The 16,695-nt window shown below is 40.9% G+C and overlaps 2 protein-coding genes across 2 annotated transcripts; both read left to right on the forward strand.

The window, feature by feature from the left end:
- Nucleotides 1-1,495: 1,495 nt before the first annotated feature.
- On the forward strand, nucleotides 1,496-5,215 carry LOC306921300 (uncharacterized protein; the record flags this gene model as incomplete). Its single annotated transcript, XM_079498409.1, has 6 exons — nucleotides 1,496-1,688; nucleotides 2,941-3,042; nucleotides 3,350-3,520; nucleotides 3,613-3,746; nucleotides 4,009-4,112; nucleotides 4,797-5,215. 6 exons carry the CDS (start codon nucleotides 1,496-1,498, stop codon nucleotides 4,918-4,920), a joined length of 828 nt encoding a protein of 275 aa, XP_079354535.1. The 3' UTR covers nucleotides 4,921-5,215.
- Nucleotides 5,216-11,602: 6,387 nt separating this feature from the next.
- LOC306921301 (uncharacterized protein) lies at nucleotides 11,603-15,818 on the forward strand (the record flags this gene model as incomplete). The annotated part of the gene is made up of 6 exons (XM_079498410.1): nucleotides 11,603-11,996; nucleotides 13,075-13,185; nucleotides 13,991-14,122; nucleotides 14,441-14,574; nucleotides 14,710-14,780; nucleotides 15,001-15,818. The coding sequence occupies 6 exons, from the start codon at nucleotides 11,603-11,605 to the stop codon at nucleotides 15,128-15,130; spliced, it is 972 nt and encodes a 323-aa protein (XP_079354536.1). The 3' UTR covers nucleotides 15,131-15,818.
- Between the last annotated feature and the right edge of the window lie 877 nt (nucleotides 15,819-16,695).

Raw genomic sequence — 16,695 nt, forward strand, 5'->3', positions numbered from 1 at the left:
TGCTTACTGTAAATCGCTCTGTATTTAGAGCATCTGCTAAATCCAAAATTGTAAATTAAATGACAATTTATATTCCTATTTTCACTATTCAGTTTAAGTGAACCTGTGTAGAATATGAATGACATTAATCTAATCTGTTGTATTTTAACACAATGTTTCATGCATATCAATAAAGTGTGTTGTATTGTTAAAGTTAACTTGTCATTCATGTAGGCTACTAAATTAAAGAGTGACAGAGGACAGCAGACAAAGCAGAAATGACAGATATTACTGTAACATGAGGTGACAGAGGCTACTCTACAGTATATGCTACTTATTAATGCTCCATTAACACGCTGCCTTTTTATTTACCACTTTTTTGCAGAGATGAAAACACTTTTGTAACATAATATGCTCTATATCTTTTGAAAAAACAAAGATAACATATGTTCTTTATTAACCTTGTGCTGTGATCTTGGGTGTCATTTGTGAGCTTGTATACATGAAACAAGTCCCCAGGACGTTTTTGTTAAGCGTAATGTCTGTACAGTCAGACGTGGTATTTACAGTTTTTACTAATATTAGTATTCAATCAATGAAAACATTGCTGTGCGATGTGAGAGTGATGATTCCCCAAAAAATAAATAAGTCATGATCAACACAACCCCTCCACTATCCACCCCTCACCCAATACAAACACCATATTGTTAGGGTGTCCAAATACAACAATGATATGTTAGTATAGTTGTCCCTTTTGAAAGATGACCGGCATTCATTGTTCCTCTTCCACACAAACGCTTCCTACATGTGTCCCAACCTCTTAAACCCCAGGGGGGTCCAGGAGGGAAAATAAAAAATATCGGAGTTGGAACCTGAGACCTTGACCAGCCCCATTTACCTGCTGAGAGCTGTTCATGAGGTGGACAGCCGCTGCCCCCGCCGGCGGGGGATTGGGGCTTAAGAGGTTTTAATATCATACGAGTTATAATGGGATGTTATATGGTCAGGAGAAAAATAGGCCTTGTCGGCCACTAGAAGTTCCAAATCTTCCTGCTGAAGGTACCAGCACGAAGATGGTACCTTCAGCAGGCTTCTAAATTAAAACCTAGTTTTCTGAAAAGGGTATATAAAAGAAGAATGTTGCTTGCTATATACTGTGCGTGGCCTGAAAGGTATAACAACGTATAGGTGTTCAGGTCTAAATGGGCTATACAAGTCATTTTGTCTGAATTAGTCTTAATCGTATAGTGATGACAGTTAACCGTTTAAACGTCCCATCCCTAATATGCATAATATCACCTTCATTACCTCTAACCTCCTAAAAGCAGTGTAGGACAGGCTGCCATGCATTTAACAAATGAGAAGTTGGCATGCAGGAACGTCGGTGGAGAAATAAATTACTTCACTGTGCTCTCAAAACCGTTAATCTTCAACTTCCTCTTATGACTTGTTTTCCAACTGCATGGGCTACTTGTACAAGTAGCCCATGTAATGTGTAGTTTGGAGATGAGCTAGAATGTCTGAGGATGTGTACGCCCTGCCAGACCTGACCAAGAAGGCCAGACGTGGCCGAGGAGAGCATATAGACAGAGGAGAGATAGAAGAGAGGATAGTAGACATCTATGTCTCTACAGATGACCCTGACCCTGCTGGGACACAGCAGCATGCTGGACAGAGGAACACAGCACAAGAGCAGCATGAAGATGGAGGTAAACAATAACATGCTACAGGTTAACTAAACTTACACATCTATGGATGTTATGCAAGGGAAGGGGTGTGGTGGTGTCTGTGTGGAGAAATGTTATTGTATACCCAGTGGTTCTCAACCAGTGGTCCTTGATGGGGTGGTCCCCAGCTAAATGATGGAGAGTTGGTAACCAAATGGACCCTCATAGATCCCCATTTTACGCCAAGTGGGAGACAACCTCAGCGCTTCTTTCCTATTGGTGCCCGGTCAGAGTTCACCAATGTTGAATGGGCTATTTGTACAGCAGCCATGCAGAAATTGGGCCCCTCCCTATTACTTCCTTCACATGAGTGAATATACTGAAGGCTCTGTTCCATATTGTGTAGTACATTGGTTTTTTAATTTCAACGGCCCCCTTAACTCTGAGAGTGTATAAATGGAAGCAAATGAACGCTTGCGGGTCCGTTTGGTTCCATCTCTGGGTTACACATAAAGGAGCCATTCGGAACCCCCTCAAGGAGTGTGCACAAGGCCAAATTATCCATTGGGCCGATGGGGCCATGGCTGAGGGGCCCTTGGCTCTCAGGGGCCCTTTGGGGAAACTGGACCGTGCGGTATTAGGTTTGAAGCCCTGACAAGGGCTCCTGGAGCCCTTCATTGGCCATTGATTGTGTTAAATAGCTCAAAAAGATGATAAAAAAATAGGGGCCCTCGTGGGTGTTAATCCATCCCTGAGTGTGCATGCGGGCTCCATCCATCTCTTAACTGAACCCCCTCAAGGAACCATGAGGGTCCGTGGACCCCACTTTAAGACCCATTGGTGTAGCAGAGTATTTCCAATGAGCCAAACATGCACAATATCAGCACCCCAACTCTTTTCCATAACACACACTCTCATGTTCGATTGCTTCAACAGGCCATTACAGTACATGACACATTGTGTGTGTGTGTGTGTGTGTGTGTGTGTGTGTGTGTGTGTGTGTGTGTGTGTGTGTGTGTGTGTGTGTGTGTGTGTGTGTGTGTGTGTGTGTGTGTGTGTGTGTGTGTGTGTGTGTGTGTGTGTGTGTGTGTGTGTGTGTGTGTGTGTGGCTGGATCTGAAACTTTGCCTAATAAAATGTACTGATGTCAAGGATGACTGACATATTAGACTGGCCACGTGTCAGAGATCCACATTTTATTGGACCCTATCTTGTTGTTTTTAAATGTCTCAATTTGTAACAAAACCTTTTAAACCCTCTCAAGTAAACTCATATGCGTGCCTTGTGTTGTTCAGCCTCTGAGGAGACAAAGAAGCTTCACTACAGAGTGACTGCAGGGTGTCTGGTGCTGCTGTGTGTTCTCCTATTGACTGCCATCATTGGTCTGGTCGTATACTGTGAGTGTCTGTTCTTTAAGCAGTATCATTGTATTCTTTCTCGCGTCACACAAAACAATCAAAAGTAGCAGATCCACAAGCTTGAAAACGTGGCACGAAGGGGCGTGTTTTGAGCTTGTCAATCTGCTGCTTTTGCTAAAAATAATTACTTTTTTAATGGTGAAAAGTAACAGTTTAGGGCATACATAGGCCTATGAGGTTTCCCCCCTGACAGAGATGATGTTATATTGAATCAGAAATAGTGCCGGTGGATGTAGCTTGAATTACTATCAAACCAAAGTCAATTTGTTAATGATTGTTCTTGCAGATTTTGAAACAATCAAAGAGAAAAACTACAATCTGGCCAAAGAGCGAGACGAAATACAGTCCAGTTTTGACCAGCTAGAGAGCAGACTCAACAACCTGACCGAAGAGAAAGAACTGTTACAGACTAGATATGACAACCTGATTGGACGAGAGATCAAGAGAACTCTTTGCGGTCAGTGAAATACCACTTTTTTTCTTCATTGTATCATGTTGTCATTTATCTGATTGGGAACAGTAGCTATAACCTTTATTTGGTGTTGTCAGAATCACTTGGATTTACATTGGTTGGTGGGCTGTGTTATTACATCTCTACTGAGAAGAAAACCTGGGAGGAGAGCAGACAAGACTGTAGAGACAAACAATCAGACCTGATGGTCATAAAGAGCAAAGAAACACAGGTACAATATATTGTGTCAGTACAGTAGTGTGTGTGTGTGTGTGTGTGTGTGTGTGTGTGTGTGTGTGTGTGTGTGTGTGTGTGTGTGTGTGTGTGTGTGTGTGTGTGTGTGTGTGTGTGTGTGTGTGTGTGTGTGTGTGTGTGTGTGTGTGTGTGTGTGTGTGTGTGTGTGCGTGCATATGCGCATGTCATCTTCACACCTTTTGGTGACACACATCAATTGTACAGTTTGTACTTCAGTAACCAGCAGATTTTCTGTTCAGAACTTGGTTGAGAGATTAAACAAGAGAGTGTGGCTAGGTCTGACCGACAGAGACAAGGAAGGAATCTGGATATGGGTAGATGGAACACAACTGACCGAACCAACGTAAGACTTTATATGACTGTCATTTCTCCTCTTTTTCTCTTTCTCTTTGTCAATACATATTCCATTTAATTCCATACATATACTCGAGCGGATTCATGCTATGCTCAAGGGCTCATACATATACTCGAGGGGTTAATATGCTGCATTACTATGTGGGTGTATACAGTGTTTGCAAGACCCACATGTCATACGCTGATGTGGCAGTCAGCTGACCAATTGGGCGGGGTATTTAAGCTCACCTAAGACTGCATTCTTCCTGCCTTCCTTCTGCATATGGTTCCTGGTTGTTGTTATACGCTGTTTGCTCCCAGCACCACCCCAGCACCACCGTGGGCTCTGCTAGTTCTGTCTTAATGTTTAATGATGGTGTTTAATTGTGCTGAACAGGGAGAAAAATATGGCAGAGCCGAACGCCAAGATAAAATATTATATGCACACATGTATTCATTCTATCCTAAATATTGGTTAATCTATTCGTGAGTTACAGTATCTGACTGATCTGTATTAAATAGGATTTTATTATACAATCCTACCACACTGTCACAATTATGCCTGCTCATATCCAGTGAATCTGTATCTAATATCTTTTGAGGTTCTGATCAAGTAAAATAAAAACTATATATATAGCTAATGCAAAACCATACTAGTAATATTGTAATGAATTACGTGCTACTATTTCTGCAGGTACTGGTTTGACCCTCAGCCTAATAGAAATGGAGACTGCCTTGAGTTTATTCCTTACAGTGGATGGAACGACAAAAAGTGTTCTGACATTAACCTTTGGATCTGTGAAAGAGATATCTATTGAAATCCTCATTTTCACAATGTATTAGCATGGTACAGCTATACAAGATGGATGTGTTTGCATGTGGATGTGGTAGTTTGTGTGTTTTATTTGGTTGTCTGACTTTCAGTTCTACCCAGTATCCACTGTATATGCTTTGAATATTCATATTTATTTTATTTAGTAAAGGTTGAGCCTATATAGAATGTGAAAACCATTCATGTAATAACTATATCTGTTCTGTTTTAATACCATGTTTCATGTGTATATTGTAGATTAATGAAGTGTGATGTGTTCTGATGGAACTGGGTTTGGTCCAAATCAGTTTCTTAATACAGTGAACAATGTCACACATATATGAGAGAATAAAATAATTGCTGATTGTTCAATGAACATTTCACATCATTTCCTATTTTTCTACCTTTCCCCCCTCTAAATGGTATATTACTGTAAATGCTATAATATACAAATGTGTACGGGCACTAAGATAATTATGCCTATTTAACCAGTTAATTTACATTACCTAGAATTTAATTTGAGACCATTAAAAAGCCACTTTCTTTTTAAACCCATCCAGGTATTGTAGTTAATTAAACTTGTACAGGTACTGGTACCCTCCAAGTTTATTTATTTATTTATATCTCTCAAGTCTCAGCCTGATAACAAAGACATTGACACAGAAGACTGTTGCCTAATAGGGGATGGATTGACACATCCGATCCAGATCCGCCGCATCTGTGAAAACATTTAGATTTATTTTTAAAATCTCCCCATAGTCTATAACGGCACTCATACATTTAAATAAATAATGATTGAAATAAAATGTGGTTATCATAATTAGGGACAAATATAGCCTGGGTTCCAGCCTGCTTCTCTGCGTTCCAAGATTTGTTTTATCACTAGTGGAGTGACAAAACATATCTCAGAACGCAGCGAAGCAGGCTGGAACCCAGGCTAGGACCAATAAGCATTCAGAAATGTCCGGGCAGAATTCTGAGAACATTTGACTTTGAATTCAAACATTCCTCCCTGATGGGTCAACAACAGTGTTTTACATAATTAGTTGAATTGCTGTCATTCCGGCATGACTCTCCATATTCTACCAAAACTGCTCCTGTGTCCTCAACAACGTTGAACTTCCCTGTCAAAAAATGGTCAACCACCCACCTGCCACTCCAAATGGACCCTTACAGGTCCATTCGTTGTACACTTTTAGAATTAAATGAACACTAATGATTGTATTAACACAATTAATACAAATTTTACATTGGGGTCCCAGAGACAAAAATAATAATACAAATAAAATAATAAAGGGGTCAACAAAGCCATAGTCATCTGTCTGTCCGTCCGTCCGTCCATCGTCTTAAAGATGGACTGCCATGACCTTTTCTGTTTTGTATGGAGTATTACTCACCTAGTATAATCATACTAGGTGGGGGGGGGGGGGGGGGGGGGGGGGGGGGGGCGTCACTGCACTCCATCTTAGCTGTGAATTCACCAAGGTCATTGCAGAGGAAATGCACAGCACAGCAGTGGTATGAGTTGTGGGCATTTTCTGTGACATTTGCTCACTTTTCCTGATAGGCTGCCAATGGCAATGCGCATTCAATCAAATGAGAGGTTGGCAGGATGGAGCAATGAATTATTTCACTATTCCCTCAAGGCGTTAAACTTCCTCTTTTGTGACTTCTGCCTTCCAACAACTTATACGAGTGAAGATGAACTTCGAGGATGTCATGTAGGCCTATGCCAGGCCAGACCTGACAAACAAGGCCAGGTAAGGTTGAGGAAAGATGGAGGAGAGAGGAGAAAGAGAAGAGAGGATAGTAGACATCTATGTCAGTGCAGATGACCCTGACCCTGGAACACAGCATGCTGTAAAGAACACAGGAGGTAAGCATGGAAGTACAATTATATAATGTGGTGGTACAGTATAGCAGGGTTTCTCAAAGTGGGTGCCGTACACATGCGGCAAGTCTAGGGGTGCCGCAGAATACTAATATTTGGAATTTATCAATATCACTTCAGTTTAACCACAGTTTAAGACCCTCTCTAGTAAAACAGACTAGCCAATCTACAAGCTCACAACGCGTCACGTTGTCGGCTATTTTTGGTGAATGTTCCCCCCTATAGGGATGATGGGGTTCAAGTGGTTAAATGTAAAGTATACAGTTATTTTCAATTTGTGCTAAATGGAAATGGATATTCAAGTTTTCATTGTGACATACAGTACTGTACTTAGGGGGGAAGATTTGCATATTTATGTACCTTATTATGACATGCTAGTAAACAGTGTAAATCAGGAGTGCCGTGAATATAGCCGTAATAAGTATTTACAGGGGTGACCTCAGACATATAGGTATACTTTAATTGCGCCAAAAATATTAAGAAATGATCTCTTTTCTGTATGTGGCAAAAACAATATTAATGCCTCCCGGCCGTCCCGGCCTGTGGGTTCGAATAGCACAATATCGTACAGTACAGCGCCACTCACTATTTTGGAAATAAAAAGTCATTAAAGGTTTCATCATTCTCAAGTGATCTCATATTTGTCTCATGTATTCAGACTCTGAGACAAAGAAGAATCTCTCCAGGGTGTTTGCAGTGTGTCTGGTTCTGCTGTGTGTTTTCCTACTGGCTGTCATCATTGTCCTGGTCATAAACAGTCAGTGTCATTCTATAAACAGTGTCTATCTTCACATATTTTAGTCAGAAATAGTGCAGTTGACGTTGCTTTAAATATGTTGGCCTCTGTTGTGGCACAGGTGGATTGGTGTGAAGCATGCAGCTGAATTGGCCATTTATTAGTGACAAAGTACGGAGAGTGCAGCAGACTGGAGTTTTGCCTTTCATAGTACAGTAAATACTCAAAGAATATTAATAACATAATCCCATTTTATAGACAACATTGTCCATGGACGGCCTGGGCCGTGGCTCAGTGGTCCAGGCACCTTGGCTGGTAATCCAGTCTGGCAGTGTGCCGCGGGTTCGACTCCAGATCCCGACAGCCTTTACTGCATGTCTTCCCCCATCTCTCTCCCCATTTCCTGTCAGCCTACTGTCTGTCCCTCCATAAAAATATAAAATAAAGGCGAAAGCCACAAAAAACAACATAAAAAAAAAAACATTGTCCATGGACAAGTTATGCCTATGCATGTACACAAAACAAATAATAACTAGAAAAAGTGCCCTTCCGGGCACAGGTCTCCACCAGGAGGATAGGAGTGTGTGTGATGTTTGGCAAAATGTTTAGGAGGATGTTTTTTTTTTTTTTTTTTGCAACAATTTTCTTCATTTTGTTGAGGAAATGCAGAGCCAGATCACTCATAGCATCTCTAAGGATAGAATTCTGGATGAGCAGGACATGTGCAGCATTTTGTACAAAACGGGCCACTCCTGAAAACTTTGGAAGGCAATCTTAGCCAATCAGTGTACAATCTGAGAAATCCAACAGACTCGTCTTGATCACATGACTACAGAGATCATGTGTACCGTTTGCCATTTCTTCATACGCCTTTGATGGCAATTGGATGATTTGAGGCATTTTGTTCCAAAAATGTGTTTTGCAAAAATCAACCTGTTGGTGGCGCTATAACAGGCCAATGTGAAAAGGGTGGGATATATTCCTCAGCCTAGTAAGAAAATGTGTGAAAGATTTCACGTAAATTGCATGCTGCGTTCATGATTTGAGGCTTTTGTTCAAAACGGGGCAATCTTGCAAACTGTGAAAGCCAATTATAACCAATTAGGATGGAATATGAAATATGGGACAGATCCAACTTGAGCACATGACCATAGAGATACTGTGTAACGATTTGTGAGATTTTTGAACAGAATCTGGAGGAGTAATATCAAAAAATGTGTTTTACAAAAGTCGGCCTCCTGGTGGCGCTATAAAAGGCAGATGCGGAAAATGCAGGTCAAAGGTTTGTCCTCGGCCTCTGGGGAGTGTGCATGCAACATTTCACGCAGATCGGTGCAGTTTTAGGTAAAAATGTGAAAAGCTGCCTCATGGTGGCGCTATAACAGGCCGTTCTGGAAAATGTGGGGCAGAGGTTCATCGTTGGCATCCAGGGAGTGTGTGTGCAAAGTTTGGCATCCACCGGGTTAACGGTGCCGGAGATTAGCTGTTCACAGACGGACGGAAGGACGGAAGGACGGAAGGAAGGACGGACACACACACGGACGGAGTGCAAAACATACTCTCTCCCCATGCCTTCGGCCTGGTGGAGACAATTAAACACTTGGTTTATGGTTCACCTGTTTCCCCACATAGAGCCCTCATGTTTAGTAGTATGTGAAGCTCATCAGTTTGTTGATTCTTCTCCTTCTTGCAGATTTTGAATTAATTAAAGAGAACGACAACCTGACTGCAGAGAAGGATCAGATACAGTCCAGTTTGTATGAGTTACAGACTAGACATAACACACTAACAGAAGAACAGGAAGACCTGAAGAGGAGGCTCTGTGGTCAGTGAAACTTGTTGTGTTGTTCATCATTTGAGCACATGAAAGAACAATGGCTAACTTTATTTGTGTTGTTGTCAGATGTACTGCCTGGATGGCAGAATTTCGCCTACAGTTGTTATTTCATTTCTCTTGAGAAGAAAAGCTGGGAGGACAGCAGACAATACTGTAGAGACAGACAATCAGACTTGATGGTCATAAACAGCCAAGCAGAACAGGTGCGTGCATGCATGTGTTTGCATGTTCCTCTTTGTGGAGACAGATCTATTGTACAGTTTGTACTTCAGTAACCAGCAGTGTTTCTCTCCAGGAGTTTGTTGTGGGTTTAAACCAGAGGGTGTGGCTGGGTCTGACTGACAGAGAGGAGGAAGGGACATTTAAGTGGGTGGATGGAACACCACTGACCGCACCAGCGTAAGACATTTTACCTTAATCTTTCTCTATTAAAAACAAAAAAAACATTTAGTTGGCATTAGATGTTGTTATGAAATACAGACACTGTCACCAAGACAATAAAACCTGCTGTCCAGTAAATTTGCATTTAATATCTAGAATATCATTTGAGGTCATGCTGAAAAAAAGAAACATTTAATGAAATAAATCATAATTGTAAAGGCATTGTAATTCATGACATGTTCCTGCATGCTTCTCTATAGGTACTGGTACCCTGGAGAGCCTACCAATGGAAAATCTTCCACAAGACTGTGTCGAGCTTTATAATGGAAATGAACCTTCCATTCCTGGTAAAGGATGGAACGATGGACTATGTTCTGCCAACCTCCAGTGGATCTGTGAAAGAGTAGTTATCAAGTGAAATCATCATGTTCACAATGTATGTGTCATGTAGTAGTTTGTGTTTGTTTGCTTTAAACGCCTTGCTATACCCAATATAATGGATGGATGGATGCATGTGTGCGTGTGTGCATGGTGACACCAGTCACAAGGAGGTCCTGATTAAGGGGGTGGGCTGTGTCTTTGATTTGTACATGGACCAGGCATTTCAAGATAAACATTCTAAGTACCAACCATTAGAATAATAACAAACCATTGGTACAGATGTAGATTCTGCATATTAGAAGCCTGGGCCATGTACATAAACTGACTTTGAGTGGCCTACAATAGCTGGCATGACAACTTGCCAAATATTGCTCTGTTTCAGCTGTTATAGGCATTTTGTCTGTGTGGAGGAGAAGGTGCCCATGAACTGTCAACCCTGTTACATTTGTTTCCCTGCTAAATTAATTGTAATTTGTGGATTCAAATAAAGAATTGAAGAAGTGTGTGCGCTCGGCTCGTGTGTGCGTGCATGTGTGTGTGCGTGCATGTGTGTGTGTGTGTCTGTGTGTGTGTGTGTGTGTGTGTGTGTGTTATAAATGCCATAAGAAATATGACAACCAACACAATTAATTACTATTTTATTTGGGTGAAATGGTAAATATTCCATATGGTTACAGAATATCAGAATTTAAATAACAATAATTAAACCTAGAGAACATACTGCTATATACTATCAAAAGTTACCTGGGCACGTATAACTCACTTGTTAATTTGCAGAGGTGAGTGGTGACCCCTGCAAATTCACACCTCGAAGTTGGCGTGCGTGCGTGCGTGCGTGCGTGCGTGCGTGCGTGCGTGCGTGCGTGCGTGCGTGCGTGCATGCGTAGCCCAATGCACCGTAGTTGTAGTTGTAGTAGTAGTAGTAGTAGTAGTAGTTGTTGTAGTAGTAGTAGTAGTAGTAGTAGTAGTAGTAGTAGTAGTAGTAGTAGTAGTAGTAGTAGTAGTAGTAGTTGTAGTAGTAGTAGTAGTAGTAGTAGTAGTATAGTAGTAGTAGTATAGTAGCAGTACTAAATAGAATATACTCTGAACCTACAGTAGCCATTTGCACTGAGCGTCACACATTTACTAATCTTCCTCTTTTTTGGTGACTTCTGTTTCTGTTTGCGTGCGTAGCCCAATGCACCGTAGTAGTAGTAGTAGTAGTAGTAGTAGTAGTAGTAGTAGTAGTAGTAGTAGTAGTAGTAGTAGTAGTAGTAGTTGTAGTAGTAGTAGTAGTAGTAGTAGTAGTAGTAGTAGTAGTAGTAGTAGTAGTAGTATAGTAGCAGTACTAAATAGAATATACTCTGAACCTACAGTAGCCATATGCACTGAGCGTCACACATTTACTAAACTTCCTCTTTTTTGGTGACTTCTGTTTTCCAAAAAACTATACAAAGAGTAGTTGTAAAGATGTGCTAGCTAGAATGTCTGAGAACGTGTATGCCGTGCCAGACCTGACCAAGAAGGTCAGACATGGCCGAGGAGAGAGGGAGGTGGAGATGGAGGAGAGAGGAGAGAATGAAGACAGGGGAGAATGGGAAGAGAGGATAGTAGACCTCTACGGGACTGCAGAAGACTTCACAGTTCATGACAACCCTGACCCTGCTGGGACACAGCAGGGACATGGTCAAGGAGAGAGGGAGGTGGAGATGGAGGAGAGAGGAGAGAATGAAGACAGGGGAGAATGGGAAGAGAGGATAGTAGACCTCTACGGGACTGCAGAAGACTTCACAGTTCATGACAACCCTGTCCCTGCTGGGACACAGCAGGATACTGTAGGCATGATACAGGAGAACACAGCACAACCGCAGCATGGAGGTAAAGCCAATAAAATGCTACAATGGATGCGGTTAACTAACACATTGCTGTTACAAAAGGGTGGTGGTGTACGTGGTGGTCTCTGGAGAAGCTAATTTTGCCAATTTAATTCAAGGTGGCCTGTGGCCCTGTGAGAACATTATCAGATTACTCTGAAAATGCATGTACTCTGAAATCTGCCAGTTTTCTAACTTTTTCTTTCTTTCGTTCTTTTTTGTAGACAAAATTATACATTCATTTCCATGTTAGCAGATGAGAATGGGTGACATTTATTGCAGGGGAGTAGGGGTTGGGCATGGCCACCATGTGACCACGGCCTCCAGGACATTATATTCGGTGTCAATGAACAGTAAAACTCTTTGTATCCATGAATTCAACTGTCATTAGGACAAAGAAACACAATAATTATGTGTTGTAAGTAACAGGGTGTATATCAAATATTGTTACATAGAATTCATATAATTTCATTATTGCGGTGCCTATCTCTGGCTGCAACTTCTGCTTATCTTTATCTACACAAAAACAGTTTAACTTTGCAGTTGTATGTGGTTTCGCTGTTACCTTTAGACATCAGTTAGGAGACTGGCCAACAGGCCATGCGTACAGTTGGTATAATTTAAAGATAGATTTTAATTAAGATTGGGCCACTTGCGTAGTGGTCCAGGTGTGTTGACAGCATGTTGTGCGTTCGAATCACAATTATGGCTGTCTTGCACTCTTTCACTGTTTTCTTCATTCTTTCCAGTTCAACTTATATCAAATTCATTAATATGGAATTGACAGGGAATTCATGTTCCATTGCGTGACCACGTAAACCCCATACTTGTCTACACTAAATCTCTTCACCGAAAATAGCCAATTGTGAGCTTTTAGATCTGCATCTTTTCGTGAATGTTCGCCTGAGAATCAGGACACTAGGGTTGGGGTGAGGTGCTAGGGTTCAAGTTATGAACTGACAAGTTATGTTTCAAGCCACTCAGTATGTTGGTTAAAGATATAAAAGTCATAAGGCATCATAACTTCTTAAAAGTTGTCTGTGTTTAAATGTTTAAATGTATTTTCTTCTTGTGTTGTTCAGACCCTGATGAGTCCAAGAAGAAACGCTCCAGAGTGGCTGCAGTGTGTCTGGGAATAATCATAACGTTGTGTCTTCTCCTATTGGCTTGCGTCATTGGTGTGGTCGTACACTGTGAGTTCTTTCTATAAACAGTATCATTATATTTTAGAACAGTGGTTCCCAAACTGGGAACCACCCCCCTAGGGGGGTGCCCAAATTATTTGAGTGGTTCCTCAGCTAGATGATTAACTGAAGGACTGATTGTTATTTGTCAGAGGATGGTATGGTTCAGAATGGGCCGGGGTCATGATATGTTTTGGAGCACTAGGGACATTTTGTAATTTGTTGAATTCTATATTTTAAAAATGTTTTACACCTCTATCTATATCAAGTAGTGGTGGCTGGACTATATCTCCCATTTCTGTTTGTGTCCCACCACACATCGTATTTCGTATTGCGCTGAAGTGAAGTTGACTTTCAGAGTAAAATGAAAGTTTAAAAACAATAATAATCAGGTGGTCACATTTACCAATGTGCCACCCAACAATTTAATGACCAAGTAGTTAAAATAGGCAATCAAAAAGCTCACAATGTGTCATATTGCAACTCCTTTTGAGTTTAGAAAAGGGTATTTAAGTCAAAATCAAAGTGTGCAGGTTTTATACATTTTGAGAGGTTTGTAGAACTGTAAGTAATAACTATACATTGAATCAGACATAATTCTTTCCATTTCCTGAAAAGTATACATATTTTGGACATACAAGGTTTCCACCCGACAGTGATGATAATATTCAGCCTAACCCAACCCACGGTACCCACCTCACCACCTCGCTGTGGGTACCAGTCCATAGGCCACAAAATTCGAAAATGTCTGTCACCACAAACAAACTGCCATGCCACTGAATGCTCATCAGATTGTTGATTCTTCTTCTTGCAGATATGGTACTGGTTAAAGACAGAAACAACCTGGCCAAAGAGAAGAAACTGTTAGAGACTAGTTTCAAAGAGTTAGAGATCAGATATACAAACCTTACCGAAGACCCAGCCCTGCTGAAGAAGTTCCTTTGTGGTCAGTGGAAGATCGCTGTTTTTCTACATTGTTATACCATATCATTATTTGCCATTAATCTGAATGGAAAACACTCACACATGTATACACATATACGCAGACTACCTGTACAGTACACACGCACGCACACACACGCAGTCACGCACATGCACACACACACACACACACACACGCACACACACACACACACATACACACACACACACACACACACACACACACACACACACACACACGCACACGCACACGCGCACACACACACACACACACACACACACACACACACACACAAAACTAACATGATTTTGTTGTTGTTAGAATTCCATGGATTTAAATTTGGTGGCGGCCTGTGTTATTACATCTCTACTGTGTGGAAAACCTGGGAGGAGAGCAGACAAGACTGTAGAGACAAACAATCAGACCTGATGGTCATAAAGAGCAATGACAAACAGGTATGATGTGTGTGTCCATGCGTGCCTGTGCATTAATGAATGCTGTAACTCATTTCACTTCCTCAAATCAATTGTACAGTACAGTTAGTAACCAACAGCTTTTCTATGCAGAACTTTGTTGTCAGTTTAAACCAGATAGTGTGGCTGGGTCTGACGGAAAAGGAAGGAAACTGGAAGTGGGTGGATGAAACACTTTTGACCACAGAGTAAGACGTTGTCATCTTTTGTTCATTTACACAAACATACATTTCACAATTTGCATATTTTTCTACTTAATAAAATAAAATGTAACTGTTACTGTTACTGTACCACACTGTCACTAAGACATTATCTGTTGTATATTTCACTATACAGTTATTTGATTTAATTTTTAGAAAACAAAATAGAGTGAAAATTGTGATGAATGATATGTTCCTACTTCTACAGCTACTGGAACACAGATGAGCCTAATAATGCTGCTGAAAGAGAAGACTGTGCTGAGATGAAAGGTGATGGATGGAACGACGTTCCATGTAGTGTAAAGAACCGTTGGATCTGTGAAAGAGTTGTCTTGTGAAATCACAGTTTTCACAATGAATTAGTTATGTTCTTATGTGATGGTTTGTGGAGTGTTTGCTTCTGGTATATTTTTGCTTTGGTTTGTCTGCCTTGCAATTTTACTCACTATGCACTGTAGCTACTGTAGTATTATATTAAATTCATATTTTTGTTATTTAGCTATGAAGGGGATCCTATAGAACATTGGTTCCCAACCTTTTTATACTGAAGTACAGGTCTCAGATATTATAATTATAATATTTGGCTCTCCAAGTACCACCATAATAACTGATCTAGGAGTGTATAGTATACCTGCCCTTTTGTTCCAGGACCATTCCTAAGCCAATAATGCTGCTGCTCTGACAAAACTCTGTCTAATCACTAATCAGCATAACTGATGATATTTCGAATGTGATTAATAACTTCTCAAATCTTCTATTAACGGTTAGGTGTGCTGTCATGCTCATTCAGCACGGCTGGATAGCCTATTTCAACTAAATTATTGACCTGGTATGAGCCTGGTATTTCTTGGTCAGAAGAAACCTATGCAAACCTGTAGTAATTTCCCTCCTTTTTTGGGTGACTCCTCTGTGTACCACCAGTGGTACTACTGTAGAACCAGTGGTTGGGAACCTCTGCTATATAATATGAATATAACATAAATCTAAATCTAGTATGAGGTCTGTAAATGAATAATGTCTTTTGCATTTTGATGGAAGTGTGTTTGGGTGTGGTGTGGGATGTGTGGGTTTCCAATTTCTATTATTTAACAGAAATGTTTAGTACAACAGTGCTTGAAGTTTAGCAATCTGCCAGAGGAGCACAATGAGCACATTGTATAATAATAAAAGTGATGAAGAACTAAGGAGGGAGTCCATGCTTTAAGTTTAAGTGACCCGGCCTTATCCATGTTTAAAGTCCAGAGTGCACAGAAACACTGATAGGTCTTAGTCCTCATTTATTCCATCGGACTGCAGTGTGTGGAAGGTGTAGAATAGGCCTCCCTTCTGTGAATGAGGTAATGGATGCCTCCGCCTGACCACCTCTGAGTCTAAGTGGTACTGTACCCTTTCTATTCCTACGTATCTAAGTGATGCAGCGGTGTGTCCCATGATCTTATTGAAGTGTAGGGCTGCTGGGCTTTTAGGATTGCCGGTGAGAGCAGCTCTAGCAAACTGCTAAAAAGAATGGTTGGGGGGGGGGTTCTTGCCAGGAAAATGTTTATGAACCACTGGTTTAAACAAGCCCAAATAACAAACTACACTTTAAAAACGAGCCCTAAAAATGCAACACGCAACTACCAATATTTACTTTACAGAAAAACAAGTCCAAAGGCGATATAAGCTGACATGGCAATACTGCTTAGGAGAAGTGGGCAGCCACAAAGTGACCAGCTCCTACTGTACTCCTGCCAGTACACAGGGGCATATATATTAAAATACTTTGGGGTGGATTGTTTTAAAACTGCACTAAACCTTCTTCTAATAATTGGGTATATTTTCATCAAAGTGTTCTTATGGTTATTGAAAATGACACATATTTATAGTTTCTAGCTACATACACTGCTGTCAGTTTTATAGAAAA

This window comes from Electrona antarctica (genome assembly GCF_951216825.1).
Source record: "Electrona antarctica genome assembly, chromosome: 4".
In the NCBI taxonomy this organism is placed as follows: Eukaryota; Metazoa; Chordata; class Actinopteri; order Myctophiformes; family Myctophidae; genus Electrona; species Electrona antarctica.